At 52.1% G+C, this 15,175-nt stretch overlaps 2 protein-coding genes across 6 annotated transcripts in view; one reads left to right on the forward strand and one right to left on the reverse strand.

Moving 5' to 3' along the window:
- SLC7A1 (solute carrier family 7 member 1) overlaps positions 1–5,507 on the forward strand; it is an 83,139-nt gene extending 77,632 nt beyond the window's left edge. For 2 of the 3 annotated variants that reach the window (XM_037741684.1, XM_037741683.1), the window contains exon 12: positions 494–597. In XM_037741684.1, the coding sequence (XP_037597612.1) occupies positions 494–597 (104 nt within the window). Of the gene's footprint in view, positions 1–493 lie in introns of all 3 variants that reach the window. The other variant, XM_017537487.2, reaches the window with a different exon arrangement.
- A 3,377-nt stretch (positions 5,508–8,884) lies between these two features.
- MTUS2 (microtubule associated scaffold protein 2) overlaps positions 8,885–15,175 on the reverse strand; it is a 467,424-nt gene continuing 461,133 nt past the window's right edge. For all 3 annotated transcript variants that reach the window (XM_037741682.1, XM_017537489.2, XM_017537488.2), the window contains 2 exons: positions 13,605–13,702; positions 8,885–11,823 (listed from right to left, as the gene is read on the reverse strand). In XM_037741682.1, the coding sequence (XP_037597610.1) occupies positions 11,610–11,823; positions 13,605–13,702 (312 nt within the window). In that variant the 3' untranslated portion in view covers positions 8,885–11,609. The remainder of the gene's footprint in view (positions 11,824–13,604; positions 13,703–15,175) is intronic.

Below are 15,175 nucleotides of genomic sequence, written 5' to 3' on the forward strand. Positions count from 1 at the left end.
ACTCCTGTGTGAAGTCCGTTCCCAGGACTAGTGTGTCTCTTACAGTCTGATGGTCAGTTGCATGGAGGAAACGGGGCAGTGGGATTGTCCAGGCTGACAGCCTGGAGACCTCCAGCACCTGTGGGAAATCCCATCTCCATAGTGCACATTCCTGATACTCTTGTGGCCTCAGGGGGCATCAGGGGGTTAAGGTGAAGGACCCAATGGCTTCTGGTGGCCCTGGCCCAGCTGCTCTGTCTGCTCAGGAAACGCCGCAGCATGAGGCCATCCAGAGGAATGTAGGGCTTTGCCAGATGTAGAGGCAGACAGTGGCCTTCATGTGGCAGCTGCTCCAGATGTGGAAAGGTCCCAAGGGCCGCTGGCTGCAGGCTCATGCCAGGCAGGAGCAGGCCGCCTGAGAGGGTTTGCTGTGGGGCTGCCCTGGGCTCCAAGCCCTGCCTGCGGTGGTGTAGCCGGCACTCTGTTCATGCCCGTCTCTCCTGTCGGCCCTCAGGCTTCATCATCTACTTTGGCTATGGCCTGTGGCACAGCGAGGAGGCGTCCCTGGATGCTGACCAAGCAAGGACTCCTGACGGCAACTTGGACCAGTGCAAGTGACGCACAGCCCCGCCCCTCGGAGGTGGCAGCACCCCACCCCCCCCTCCAGTGCAACAGGAATCACCCACACCCACACCCACACTGTAGCCGAAGGTGCAATTACTTGAACTGCAGCCCTAGCCCACTCTCGGCTCTGCAGCTGGCTCTCCAGGCCCTGGTCACCTCCAGACAGCTGCCTGGCCAGGGCCACTGGGCTGCGGCTGGCCACTGTGTCTCTTCACTTCTCTGAACAAAGAGAGCAGGTCCTCTCCTACCAGCTCAGCCCCAAGCTGCTGCAGCCTCAGGCAGAGTGGAGGTCACCTTCTCCCCTTATCTTGGGGACCAGGCCTTCCTCCCGGGGGACTGTTCTGGGGTTGAAATTCTGCATACTCCACACACACCTTAGCAACCATCTTCCCGCTCAGCCCCAAATACCCAGCAGTCAAGCCAGATGAGTACCACAAAACAGTGCGTCCCACCAGCCCCCCACCCGCAGAGCCAAACGATGGTAGTACACTTAAAAAGAAAAATCAGGTGGTTTTTCCCCATTGTGTTCAGATGGGTCGTTAGGACTGGACCTGGCCCATCCCTCAGCTTCTGAGGGCTTTGCTGTGACACCACGGCAGCCGCCCGGGGCCGGCCAGCAGGGCTGAGGGCAGCTGGTTCCTCTCAAATGAGGAAGAAGGGATCGCTCCCATTAGGGCCTGGTGGGAGGTGGCCGGCTCTGCTTGTCCGTGTGTGTGCGCATGTATAAACCAGGGACCTCCTTCAGCCCACGCCTTCCAGGCCTGGGCCAGTTCTTGCTGCTCCTGCCGTCTCCCCCATCGGCTGTGTCCTGAGTAACTGGAACGTGAGACTGTATCTGGGCGGGATTGTCCTCACGCGGCAGAGTTGGGAACTTTCCTGTGAGTCGCCGCCGCTCACTCAGTCTTGCCCTCCCATGCTTGGAACCAGTCTGTTGGCTCTTGTGAGGTTCTCAGGGTGGGTAGCAGCTCAGCCCAGGGTCATGACATGTCGGGTCATGGTGTTTCTGGCCCTGACATGAGCTGCCCAGCTTCTTTGTTACGTATGATGAAATTGAAATCAAGCCACGGCCCATGAAATTGTGAATCACTCCACCAGATTAAGTTAGGGTGTAACGTTAACTTGGAAATGGCCACGTCATCACCCCCTGTGGTTGGCGTACTGCTGAGGTGCTTGGGCCGTCGGGGAGGTGATTTCCAGGCATATTGTTGTCCCTTCTGTGCGTCCGTCATCCGGATGCTGCGGACCCCATGCCTCCGCAAGTGGAAGGGTCCGGAGCATCCTCCCCTGCCTCTCTTGCCTGGGTCAGGGCCTGCAGCCAACACCATTTCACACACTCCTTGTAGATGGAAGCCAGAGGAAACCTGGATTCGGGTGGAGCCCTACTTCCATTGAGACTATAATTCAGAGACAGAAGGCTGATGGGGGAGGGAGAGGAAGGTGGGCATTTTGGACACCAGGGGAAATGGAAATCCTGCTTTCAAAACTAGTTTCCTTTCCATTTCTTCCTAGTCTGCCCTTTGACACAAATCTGGTAGAAAGAAGCCTGATAAACTGAGGGCCCTTATGCACTCCCTGTGCCAGAAGATTCTCGGAGAGAAGTGTGAGAATTTGGGAACTCGCCAGCAGAGGGCGGGTGGGCGGCCTCGGGCTGGGCCTCCGTATCAGGCCTGCTCACCTTGCTGGAAGCTTTGTTCTGATCTCATTTTGAAAGTTCCAGAGGGAGCATCATAAGAGCCCAAAGCTCCGATTTCCAAAGAGAGGTATTGACATTTATGTAGATTGGTGCTGTAACATATTTTGATAAATACTAACTTATTTTGTTGGGGTTTTGATTATCTCTTGTCCTAGGACCTGGTAGTTATTTACTTGATTTTTTTTTTCATGTTATTTTCTACATAGGTAAAGAGAACTCGAGGGAAGGAATTTCCAAGAAAAGTTAAAGTGGTGGGAGGGAGAGTTTTTTTTTTTTTTTCAACTCTAGTTTTTCTTTCCGGCTGAAATTTCTGTGCAAGACATCACGCAATAGACATTTAGAGTTGACACTTGAGCGGGTGCCATGGATCATTCTGTAGATTGAGAGGGTGTGTCTCCCCTGCTCCCATCATGGGAGCTCGCTGACAGCTGGGAGTCTGGCCTTCCTCACGCAGAAGCCTTAAAGCCCGATGCGGAAGCACGCCCAGGTCGGCAGGGATGGGATCCCCCTGCACCCCCGCCTTAGAGGACGGTCTTCCTAGTTAGGAAAGGACACGTGGGGTGCCTTGCATAAATAGTTCACTGGCCACCGTGCTTTTATGGGGAGTTCTTTTGTACTGTTGCCAGGGGTTTTCTCTGCTGCATGTGAGGGCAGTGATTTAAGTCATGGTGTTTGGAGTAAGCCTCACAATTTTAATAGACTTTTTTTCTTATCACATCCCTCATTTCTTTCCCTGAAATAAAAATACACACAGCAAAAAAAAAATGATAGTTTCACATCTCTTAGTTCCCTTGGCTAAACGAGAATATTCTTAGTTCCACGGCTGGGCAGGATTTTCCTTCATAGAACTCCCACATTACTAGAGGCACACCAGCCAAGGGAGTATTGTGTCTACTTTTATCTGTGCACCAGCCACAAATACCCACATTGGAAAGACCCATTTGTGATGGGTAAACATCCCTTCCTGTCTCCCACACCCCCGTGACCACCCTGCATGTGCTCATGACCTCCAAAGGCCCACACTCATGAAGTGGCAAACCCAGCAGATCCCCGGGCCCCCTGCCTCAGGACCTCTGCTGAAGAGGGGGATGAAGGGGGTCTCCAGAGAGGCATCAGGGGACTTGAGGGTGGCTGGCTTGGGAGCCAGCTTACAGGAGTGCAGCTCTGTGGTGGGGAGGGGCACCGTCCGGCGACCAGGCCTCTGCACATCCCCACCCTCCTTAACCTGCTCACAGCGTCTTGGCCAAGGCTTTGTGTACCAGATGTTTTTTTCTAAATGAAGAGGTGATCAGATCTCACCTCACTGTTGGTTTTGTTTTTGCAGCAGCAAAAGCTCTCTTTCCACTGCGGCTTTTATCTCTATCAGGCAACCAGCCACCTGGTCCCGTGTGCTGACCGTAGCACAGTGGCCAGGATCCAATGCGAGTCCAGGGGTGACCGCAGGACGGTGGAGGCGGCGAGCTTCTCCACGCATCCCAGCCGCCAGGGCCCTGATGCACTCCCTCCTGCCCCTTCAGCACATCCGTGTGCACAGCTGGAGGGGCACCTGGCCCGCTCACCTTCGTCCAGACCCGTGGAAATGCTGGCGATGCCAGCTCCTCCCCACCTTGCCCCTGCCGCTGAGCAGGCATTAACTGGCTGGTGTTTGCAGTCCCACATGGTGTGGCCTCCAGAGCGGTGAGTTCCAGTAGGGGAGCGTGCGGACATGCTCCATAGAGGCCCCGCCCAGGCCTACAGGGCAAGGTCTTGGACACTGACCCAGGAGTCACCGCTAAAGCAAGCCTGCCTTGGCTCTGTGCCGGGGCCCCTCTCTCCTGATTCACACATCCCATTTTTGCACAGACACTTCCTTCTTAAGAGCTGACAGCTCTGTCGGCATCCAAGAACCCACACCATGAAGACAGGGAGTGAGGGGCCTTTGTGCCCAGGCCAGCACAGCTGCGTTCTGGAGTGGATGCGAGGCATGTTCGTGTCCATACCTCTGCCAGTTCCCAGGACACAGAAATTGCTGGGTGGAGGCGACTTAAGGCTTGTGTGTAGAGTGGTTGCGGCGTTCACCTGCAGACCAATCTGAATATATGTCATGTATAATTGTTATGTGTAATTTAAGATATATCTGTTTGCCATCGTCATGGGAAGCTATGTAACGCTCTTAAGGGAGAGGGAGGTGTGCATGCTGTCAGGCTCCTGTGGACTTTGTCCTAGTAATGAAATGCTCTGTCGATCCAGTGGTGCAAGAAGCTACACTCCATGTGTCATCACGCTTAGGAATGACGTCAAATGGATTTTTAAGGCAAAAGCTGTCAGCAACACCCATCATCGTCCCTCGCATCCAATCTTTCCGTGCCAGTGCTTCAGAGCCACAGCGCTCTCTTGCCATCGGGACTGGCTGGGCCTGGCGTCTCGGGGCTCAGTTACCATGGAGCCCTCCTGGATCACTCTACAAATGTGCTGAGTGCCAGCTGAAAACCCCACAGGAGATGGAGTACCTTGGTCAAACTTAGGGAAGATTTTTCTCAGGGTATTTACCAGTGTGTCCAGCAGGTCAGGAAGCAGGGATGGAAAGACGCATTCAGACTGCTAATTTATTAACAAGGCAAATGAGTTCATGTTTCTTGATGACAAACTATTAAGTTTGGGATTTATTTTCCCATTCGAGAAGTTATAATATATATTTAAGATAAGTTTCCTGCTTAAGTTGTGCCTTTCTGCTTCAACGAGTTTAAGGAGCACTAAGGGTAATGCTACCAATGAGGGTTGGTTTATTATCAAACCTGAATAGCTGTGGTTTCTCCAGCAAATGTTTTCTTCTACTGAACATGGAGCCATTATTAAGAGTTGTGTGTTTTTTTTTATTATGTACATTTGTATATTTTTTTGCTTGTTTGATGTTCTATTTTTCTAATAGTTTTCTTATAGTTTCCTAAAGTTGCGACACTAGACATAGAGTCCGATGCTAACTGCAAATCAGGCTGGCCTCTGCTGGGTCTCTCCTGCTTTTATTTTACTGTAAGGATAATGTAGTTGTCGTCCACCACCTTTCAAAAAATGTGAAACTGCCCCGCCCGCGCCCCCCCCCCGCCTTTTTGCTGACATCACTGTGTACATTGACAATTTCCTACCATACTTTATGTTATAAAACCAAACTATTTTGTGGTACATTATCTCACGCTTCCACAAATTCTAATAAATTCTGTCTATGGCTTCCATGTGCACGGTGTGATCTCAAGAATCCCAGCGGGTCTCTGCTGGGTCCCAGACCTGGTGGTGCCCCATAGAGAGTTCCAATCCCGCCCTGCTTCCCCACAGCCCGTGACTTGAGTCCCATCCTCTCACTTTCCTGCCATTTGGACATGAAATCCTCATTCCAACAGTTTGAGCCTCAACCAGGGAATCCCTTGAGCCCCCATTTTGGATGCTCTGATATTACCTCCAGATTTGTTTGGCTTTGGGGCCACAGAGGTCTTCCTTCCAAGCAAGCTGCTGGGGTAAAGCGACTCCGAGGCTGCCAGTTGGGCATTTGCTGAAGGACTTGGTCTCCGGCACCAAAACGCTCTTACCCATTGCCACCTCAGCCTGTGCTGGCCTGCATACACACCATCCCGTTGGAGGGAGCAGAGGGCAGAGGGGCTGGGGTGACAAGTGTACAATTTTGGTAATTGTTGCTCTCTGACTCCCTCAACTCCTTTGAGAAAGGATCCATTTTTTTGCACAGGAGGCAGATTCCATCAAGTGGGCCTTGATTTCCAGACAGTAAGATGCAGTGGTTCACAGCAGCTATACCAGCAGATCTGCTGCCCACAACAGAAGGTCTGACCTTTCGGATGATGGATGGTGCTGAAGGCAGACACTCAGGGAGCGGTGTGGGGAGTAGGGCCGCCGATCTGCTCTCTGGACCCCAGCTTGCCTATGATCTGGAATATGTGATGAGCACGTGCACCTGAGAGCACCATGCACAGTTTGTGTTTGTTGGACACAGAGAAAACTAGACCACAGAGCTTGCGCAGTGTGGAAGCAAGGCTGTGCAGCATGTCCCAGGGACACGGGATGAGTGTGGTCTCTGGCCCGGTGTGATTACCGCGGGAGGTTCTGCTGATGCAGAATCGGATCCACAAAAGGGGCCAGCGTCCCAAAGCAATGGGCTCCAGAATTGGGAAATAAGCATGCAGCATGCCTTGATCCTGGATTTTTGCAGGTGTCTTGTAGGACGGCGACCTCTGGTCCCTGAGGATGACTTTGAGCCAAGTGCAAGGTGAACCCCAGTTCCCGCAGCGCCACACTGCCACCTAGTGGCTCTGCTTGGTGCTGCGCAGGCAGCTTGAAAAGGCCATGCCAAGTCTTTGAGCCATCTCTTCGAAAACCCTGACCAGTGGCTCCTCAAGGCCCTGTGGGACGATGCCCGGCAGGAGGCTTGAGAGGCACCACCTGGAGAAAGTTTTCCCTTGTACAGTTTGGTTATGAAGCACCTCTGGTCAATCAAAAGCTGCCCCCAAATGGCATTCACAGCAACAAGGAAGCCTGTGGAGCCACAACCTGGGATGCTGGCCCTGCCTTTCAAACCCAGCTTCCAGCCCACCCTTGCTCAGACACCACACAGATCTGGGCAGGGTCTGGGACTGCGGGGACAGGGGATGGGCTGGAACCAACTACAGATAATCCCATCAGCCCCCGTTCAAAGGGAACAGTTCAGTTTTACCAAATGAAGCCTGTCCACCCAGCCATAAATATAGCCATTTAAAAAATGCAGTTTGAAGAAAAGCCTTTGGGAATGAAACAGGCAATGTATTTGCTAATGAGGGGAACAGCTTTTTGGCTCTCAGTGTGGCAGAGCACCTAATTCCAGTGGATTTGGGACTGCGTGTGGAAGAAAAAGCTGTGGCTGGGTGGGAACTTACTGGGGATGCTTTTAAATTCTCCTTAAAACAACGCACCTGATGAGTGTCGGCTGGTTCAGAAGCGCTGTTACCGCCATGAGGGACGCGGGACGAAGCCCAGTGCCTGCTGCATGAATTTGGTGATGCAGTCATGCGAGAAGACAGCATGAAGGGGCAGCGGCTGCGTGGCAGGGGCTCTCTGGGTGCCTGTGGTGTGGGTGCCACAGAGGGAAGAGTTATTGGCCCCCAGGAGGTCTGTACACATGCACACTGCAGGGCCGTCTGAGCTCAGAGCTGCAGGGCATCCCCACCCTGCCTGGTGTTGGCACTGGAAAAAAATTCCCAACTTAGCGAGGAAGATTGGCCTGCATCATCAGGCTGCGTTGAGTGACCCGAGCCTGGCCGTCCGAAACACCAGATATCTGTCCTGGTTTGGGGGCAAGAGGTTTGAGAGATGCAGACTGGCTAACAAAAACACTTAGCAGATGTAAGTGAATTGTGAATTAACACGCTCTGTGCCACCAGAATGGCCTACCAGCCTTTGGGGGGGGTGTGTGTGAGTGTGTGTGTGTGTGTGTGTGTGTGTGTGTGTGTGTGTGTGTGTTTGACAGGCTCTCACGTGGGCAGGAGCCTCACCACGATCCCAGAGTCATGGCTCGAAGCGTACACACTGATGCAGCAATGGCTTTGAGAACAGCCTTTGACTCCAGTCGCAGGTGGAAACCTGTCCAACCGTTTGGCTCCCCCCGTGCTTAACTCCGTAACTCCCATCTTGCTAGGGTGATACAAGCCTCCCACGCAGGGAGAGTCAGGCTCTCCAAGGCTCCTTGGCACAGAGGAGGTCAGTGAGTGAGTTGACTTCCAGAGTCTCCTCTGCCTACTGCAAATTAGCCATGGAAGGAGACGCCGCTCTCCATGGACAGTGGAAAGCTGGCTCTAATCTCATCTCCTGCTTGTGCCAGTAGCTGCCACCTGCCTTGTTCCCTGCACACGGTGAGTTAAGGACAATGGGAGGAGGTCATTATGAAAGCGAAGGGTGCACAAGACACCCCAAAAGAAACAAATGGGTTAGGACACGTTGCCAGGTAGATTATTAAGAATTGCCATTGATACCCTGGGAGGCCTGGATGACCCAGAGGTGGCCCTGGGGTGTTCCCTGTGATGTCCAGAAGTAAACTGCGTGTCATCTACAAAGGGTCTGTTCGGTAATTGTTTAGGAGGGACTTGCAGAACTCTCTAAAATAGCAGCCACTCCCCCACACCCTGCAAACCACTGCAGGGAACCTGTGAACCCAGGCTTCTTCTCCCTTGTTACCAGTGCCAGGCACCTGTGGGACACTCCAAGGGCCAGCTGGCTAAACCGGCTGCAGTCCAAACTGAAGGCCATCAGGATGGGGGGAGCAAGCACTTTTGGGCTGAAATGAATGAATGACCTTTTGTGTCCTCTTTCCAGCTTACTCAGCACACCCTGGCCTTGCCGAGCAGAGGCACTGAGCTCCCAAGTCCAGGGGAGGGGCTGCTCAAGCCCACCGGGCTGGAAGGCTGGGACCTGCTGAGTCTGGGAAGGGGGATCTCCAGACTTCTTTCATGGACGAGCACCTGACCCCGGCACACACAAAAATGGAGTCCAGCCTGCAAACACCCCCGCTTGCCTCCCTGCCTGGGATCCCCAGTCTGAGAGGGACAGGTCTCCAGTTACATCAAGTAGATATCACAGAAAGTCCCTCAAGTTTATTTTAATAGGCTTTAGAGTTAAACACAAATATGCAACACAAACCATAGGGGCAGGAAAAAAGATGTTGTGACCCCATTCATTCAACTAATGACAGCCAGGGCTACCCCCATCCCCACCTGTTCTGACGCTCAACCAGAACCTTGTCCCAGCATGTGGTGGCCAGGGGCGGGGGTGGGGGCAGGCCACCCATGCATCTCCCAACGCCACGAAGAGACCGGTGGTATCTGGTGGGTCTGTCTGAGGCAGGTGTGGAGGCTGCAGCATCCAAACGTGGAAACATCACTCCAGCCTGGAAGGGGACAGAGGCGGACGCCATGTGGAGAGAAATTAAATCCTGATGGCGTGGGGGGGTGGAAGAATCGAGGAGGAGGTACAGCAGCTGCCACCCCATGGCTCAGATGAAGAGCCATACATGATGGGTGTCCGTGACAAAAAAAACCCACCAAAAAAAACAAACAAAAAAATGAAGCCAGGGCCATGTGGAAATTAGCCCAAGTACCCAAGGTCAGGGCGGATTAGGGCAAAGCTCTCACCAAAGTCCACCTAATGAGGAATTACTTAGTGCTAACAATGCTACAACTCTGACCACAGCAGCCTAACACACTGTACCACGTTCTAGCATCACACGGAAGTCGGTATTGCTGTGTAACTGCATTTAGCAGGTGCGGCTATGTAAGCAGTTCCTAATTCGGACAGCTAAGCTGTAACCGAATTTGTGTTTGCAGGTTGTGCCTGCTACAAGAATAAATAATTGTGTACTTAGTCAATGTGGCATGATCCACTCTAATGGAATGCCCAACTCAGTATCACAGTATCATGCAGAACCACTAAAGCAAAGAGAAATGGTGCTTCCATGTGGATTTACTGTGTACGTCCCCAGAAGGAGCAAGACCCCTGGAGGTTTGCTGGAGATGTACCTGAGGCCCGGGAGCCCAGCTTGGACTCATGCTAGGGCCAGGAAGCCTGTCTGCCTGCGTGCTGGCCACACATGTGCCGAGTAGGCGTGCCTTGGACAAGCCGACCTCGTCCTTGGGCTGTTTCTTCCCTGCTCCATGGCTCCAGGCCCTGCAGGACCCCCTCATGGTTCTTCTCATCTTGGGCACGCTCAAAGACAGGCCTGTGCTCAGGATAATTTTGGGGGGCCTCAGAGAGATAGTGCAGGGTCTTTGTCACATACAAGGAAACAAGGGCATCATCACCACCATATGTGTTAAAACTACTTCTTCCTTTTGTGTATCATGCTCCTAATCTTCCACACCACTACATGAGTACTGTTTACATCCTAATTCTACCATTTTAGAGACACGTGCCAGTCCAAGATGTGGTGCCGCCTGGCTGGCTGCTTCACTGCGCTCCTCTGTCTGGGAGAACCTTCTGGCTCTAAGATGGTAGCACGGTCAGCGGTAGCACTGCCTGATCATCCAGTAGGAAGTGCAAGTGGGTTTCTGGGTGGTCGTGTGATGATCTAGCACAGCTCAGAACTGGTCCCCTGGGACAGAAAATGGTGTTTTTCCCAGACGCCCCTGCTAGAACCCCTGAGCCACCTCAATGTGCAGCGAAGGGGTTGAACTGTAGAACCAAATTGAAGGGGGGACTGCTACGAATTGGGGGCCTGAGGGTCATATTTCAACGAGTTGATCATCTACAGCATCGCATCAGAGCGAACCACATGGAAAGCCGGCGTGACGGTCCCACTCTGTGCCTGGTCAAAATACAGACCCTAGCAGCAATTTCCTTCAGGAGGATGGAGCGCGAACGGGCGCGGTCATCTCCCAGGCCATCCTCACTCACTCAAAGGTCATGCTCGGCCATGTTTTCCCGAGGGTGCAACAGTAGCTTAATGACCGAGTCTGAGATGCCATTTAGGAAAAATGCAAAACTTGTGTTTACAAGACTATTGGAGATGAGTCACTGTCATAAGTCACATCTGAAAAGCTGCTAAACCCCCTTCGGGTTTCCCGCGGCTCTCCCTTATCCACTCATGACAGGAGTATCAATAATTAAAACTCGCGAATGGAAGAATAGTGACCTCACATCATGTTGACTAAGAAGCTGATTGATTGTTCCAAAGGCAGTTACCATTCACAAATCGCTGGTGTTCGTGTAAAGAGAGTACCACTTGGTGGTGAGTTGAAAGGCGCTTCTTCTCTGTAACTTTTTTTTTTTCCTTTTTCTATTTTGGGTAGAAATATTCCTGGGAAGCTAGATAGAAATGCATTTTCATTTCCCAATAATTCTTAGGCACAAGTTAGAAAACTGCTGACCTTCACTAAAATATGTCAGCACTTCATGTTATAAAAAATGCAATTCAGAACCGCCGCATGTGTATATATGTATATCTAAATATACACACATACCGGTGCAGTACACAAAGATTATTCAATGTATATTGAAAACTGAGCTTTTGGTAACTAACCTGAAATTCTGCAGTGAAAGTTCATTGCTCAAGAACAATTGCAAGTGTCTTTCTTTTGGCTCTAACTATGGTAAAACGTTTGCACATCAGACTTGACCGTTTACACGTTCCTAAGTGCGGACACCAGGGCAGTCTTAACACGGGGATCAGAGGAGGACGCGCCTTGGATGCATTTGCAGCTGCTGAAGCATGCGTGCAGGGCCAGCTCCGGCAGCACCGGGTCAGTGCTCCCTCAGGGTGGAGACAGGAGGACGAGAAGCCGGAGCTCCCACAGGCCGCGTAGTGGCGTCATCTGGGAGTCGTGCTGACTCTGGCCGGAGAGGAGGGCCCCGAGGAGGAGCCGCGGTAAACAGGAGATGTGGGCGAGAGTTTAATCGGGCTGGTTGGGTCCCCAGTTTGGAGCTTCCAAAGCAGCTCTTCGTTGGTTCGGCTCAATCTCTTCTTCTCCTGGGTTTCCTTCTCAACATATTCCTGGAGGTTAGCATTTTCCTCCGAAAGTTGTCTGCATGGGCACAATGACAATCAATCAAGTAGCAATCATGCTGGTGGACACTGAACCTGAGGTTGGGACAATGTGTGCAAGGCAAAGAGAGGAGGCTGTGATGCCCGCAAGGAGAACAGGGACCAGGGCGACCCCGTGACCAAGAACACTGGTTGAATCATGATTTCCACTTGGCCCAATGACACATCTGTTCCCAGAACCTCCCTGGCCAACATCTATCATCTCACAGGCCCTCTGCCCGGTCAGGGGAGGCACTGCTGTGTCTATCCACTGGAAAGAGCAAAGGCCAGTGACTGAACACAGGGAAGTGGAAAGCTGGAGTGGGTACACTGCCAGGAGGCCCCGAGAGGAGAGTCAGCCTCAGAGTTGACAACTGACAGTGACAACAGCACAAGGGCAGAGACAAGCCACCAGCCTTCCTGAGCCTGCCAGGAAACTTGGGATGCCTTCTCCTGGCCTCCCTGCCCCAGGCTTGTGCCTCCACGACAGCAGGCATCCTCCCCTGCTGGAAATGCTGCTCTAGGGGTCTGTCTGCCTGCTGCACTGCGAGCTCTGGAGGACAGAAGCCAAGGTTTTGCGTGCCGAACCCCAGCATCCAGCAGGTGCCAGGCACATAACAGATGCTCAGTTAATGTTTGCTGATAAAGGCTGGTGGGTGCAAAAATGAATCTGAGTTGCTTGCTTTGTTGCATTTTGAAGGACAGCACCTTTGAGGAACTCACAGGAATAAATGCAGATGCATTTTAAAGCTGGACAAACTGAGGTCCAGAAAAGTGACCTCCCTGGGATAAAGTCTGTGCATGCCCTGCTGACAGGGCACCTTTGCAGCTTCTGGAGCAAAGGAGCCTGCGGCCCCCAGCACAGCCTTTCCTGTGTGCCTCTGAGGCGAAAACAAGATGCCTGCAATAGAGGCTTCGTTATGGGGGCAATGGCTGTGTGTCCATTCCTGCATGTGTACAGAGCATGTGTGTGTGAGGATGTACATGTGAGGACAAGCGTGCAAATGTGAGTGCAAATGAGGGCATGTGGATGGGTGGGAGGGATTGTATGAATATATGAGTGTGTGCACGTGTGGGAGTATGCAAGTGTGTGTGTGAGTGAGCATGCAGTGCCTGTGTGAGTGTATGTGAGTGTATGCACGTCCATGAGCTGTATGTGCAAGGCTAACACACCGTGGGTGAACGCTGAGGAGCCCAGTTGAGGTGAGGGGGCAAAGACCTCAACGTGGGCCTGGGTCTTACTGAGATGGCTCAGCTCTCACGGAAGAGCAGCTGATGAAGCCAAAACCCTGCTCTATCCCCCAAAACCCTGCTGTATCCCCACTGCGCTGTGGGAGGGAGGAGCCTGAACACGCTTCCTTGCAAGCTGGGGCACCTCAGAGCAGGGCCCGACAGAGACAGGCAAGACCTGGAAGGAAATGGTGAATTTCTGGAAGCCGGGTGTCAGCCCGCGGTGGCTCTCTTTTTAGCCTGGGAACACCCAGCTGGCCCTCCTCTCCCAATCTCTTCCAAAAACCACCCCCTTTCCCTCCCAGTGCTACAGGAGGACCCTGCTGCACACTTCTGCTGATTTCACTTTTTTCTCCCCAAGGTGGGGCCCACTGATTCGTGGCCAGGTGTAGGCAAGGTGGCCACAGGGGTCTGTTCTTGTTCTTCAGGTCATGGGGGAAACAGCAAGAGACTATGGGGAAAGACTCACAGCCCAGAGTGAGGGAAACTGGGTTGTGACAAAAGGAAGCTCAAGAGGAAAGCCACTTCATAGGTGACACCCAGCCCATCTACCTGGTGACAACTGTGTTTTGGTCGATCCTTGCTTTAAGGTCTTCATTCTGCTGTTGGAGAACCTGGATCTTTTCTTCTAGGATAATGTTCTTTTCTGCCTATAAAGGATACAGTATTTAAGAGGTTCCAGCAAGACCATAAAATAGGGAGTAAACCGGTGCTCTCAGCTCTGGGCACTGGGGGATTATCAAGAACAGCATTTTGCAAATATCAGTTTGCAATGCATTAGTGGGTTGTAAAATCAGGTTATAGGAATGTGACCAGCATTTCTTCTTTAAACGAAACAGAACAGAAAATGCCCATGTGCACTGTATGTAGCAAATTTCAGATATTTTTTATTTTATATATATAGCGTGTGTGAGTGAGAGAAAGAGAAAGAGAGAGAGAGAGAGAGAGAGAGTGTGTGTGTGTGTGTGTGTGTGTGTGTGTGTGTGTGTGTGTGTTGGGTTCTGATATAAAATGTATTTCTTATAGTGACTGTACCCAGGCCCTTGCCATTGTCAGAGATAAGCCATGAATACCACCAGGACCTCGTTTGACTAATGGCCCCATGGTTCTTCCCAAAGGGTCAACCACACTGCGGCAGTGTCCCTGGGCAGCGTGCGCGCACGACATGACATTCTGAATCCATGGAGGGACGGAAATCCACATAACGTAAGCACACTTTTGCCTGTTGAAGCTGTGGGCAGCCAGGAATGCAAAGCCCAAGCCCAGCTTGGTACATTACCCCAAATCCCGTCATCCATGGCTGCTATCCCCGCAACTGATGCCATTCCCTCCGTTAGCATGTCCTCAAGGGCCTGAGGCCTAGCTGAGTACAGTTCCAGTCTAAGACAAATTTAGAAATATCTTTTGAAAAGAATGTGACAAGTTCACTGTTAATCTAGTTAATCTTTTTTTTTTGTTTTTGAGACAGAGTCTTGCTCTTTCTCCAGGCTGGAGTGCAGTGGCACAATCTCAGCTCACTGCAACCTCTGCCTCCCGGGTTCAAGCGATTCCCCTGCCTCAGACTCCTGAGTCGTTGGTACTACAGTCACGCGCCACCACACCTGGCTAGTTTTTTGTATTTTAGTAGAGACGGGGTTTCACCATATTGACGAGGCTGGTCTCAAACTTCTGACGTCATGATCCACCCGCCTTGGCCTCCCAAAGTGCTGGGATTACAGGTGTGAGCTACCACACCTGGCAACGTAATCATTAAAGAATGTAGTTAATTTTAAAGTTCCCTATTTGTGAAATGTTCCTTGCATCTGGCATAACCAAACCAGGGGCTCATCTAGGACCACGCATTGCATTTGGTGGCCGTGTCACCTCTCTCTGAAAGCATCCCTTTTTGCAGACATCACTTGCAGTATGGGTGCTTCTCAGTGAATGGGGCAGATCAGGTGACGCTGGATTGTCAAGATTCTGGGCAATGCTGACAAAAGAGCGGGGCCGGGGGCCAGTCCTGTGGCTAGAATTCCTAAGCCTTGTCCAAGAACAGGGCTTAGGAATTCTAGCCACAGGACTGGCCCCCGGCCCCGCTCTTTAGCAAGGCACCTCACCCAACCCCTATTTTTGCTCCCAGGAGT

Source organism: Cebus imitator, unplaced genomic scaffold, assembly GCF_001604975.1.
Source record: "Cebus imitator isolate Cc_AM_T3 unplaced genomic scaffold, Cebus_imitator-1.0 Scaffold103, whole genome shotgun sequence".
In the NCBI taxonomy this organism is placed as follows: domain Eukaryota; kingdom Metazoa; phylum Chordata; class Mammalia; order Primates; family Cebidae; genus Cebus; species Cebus imitator.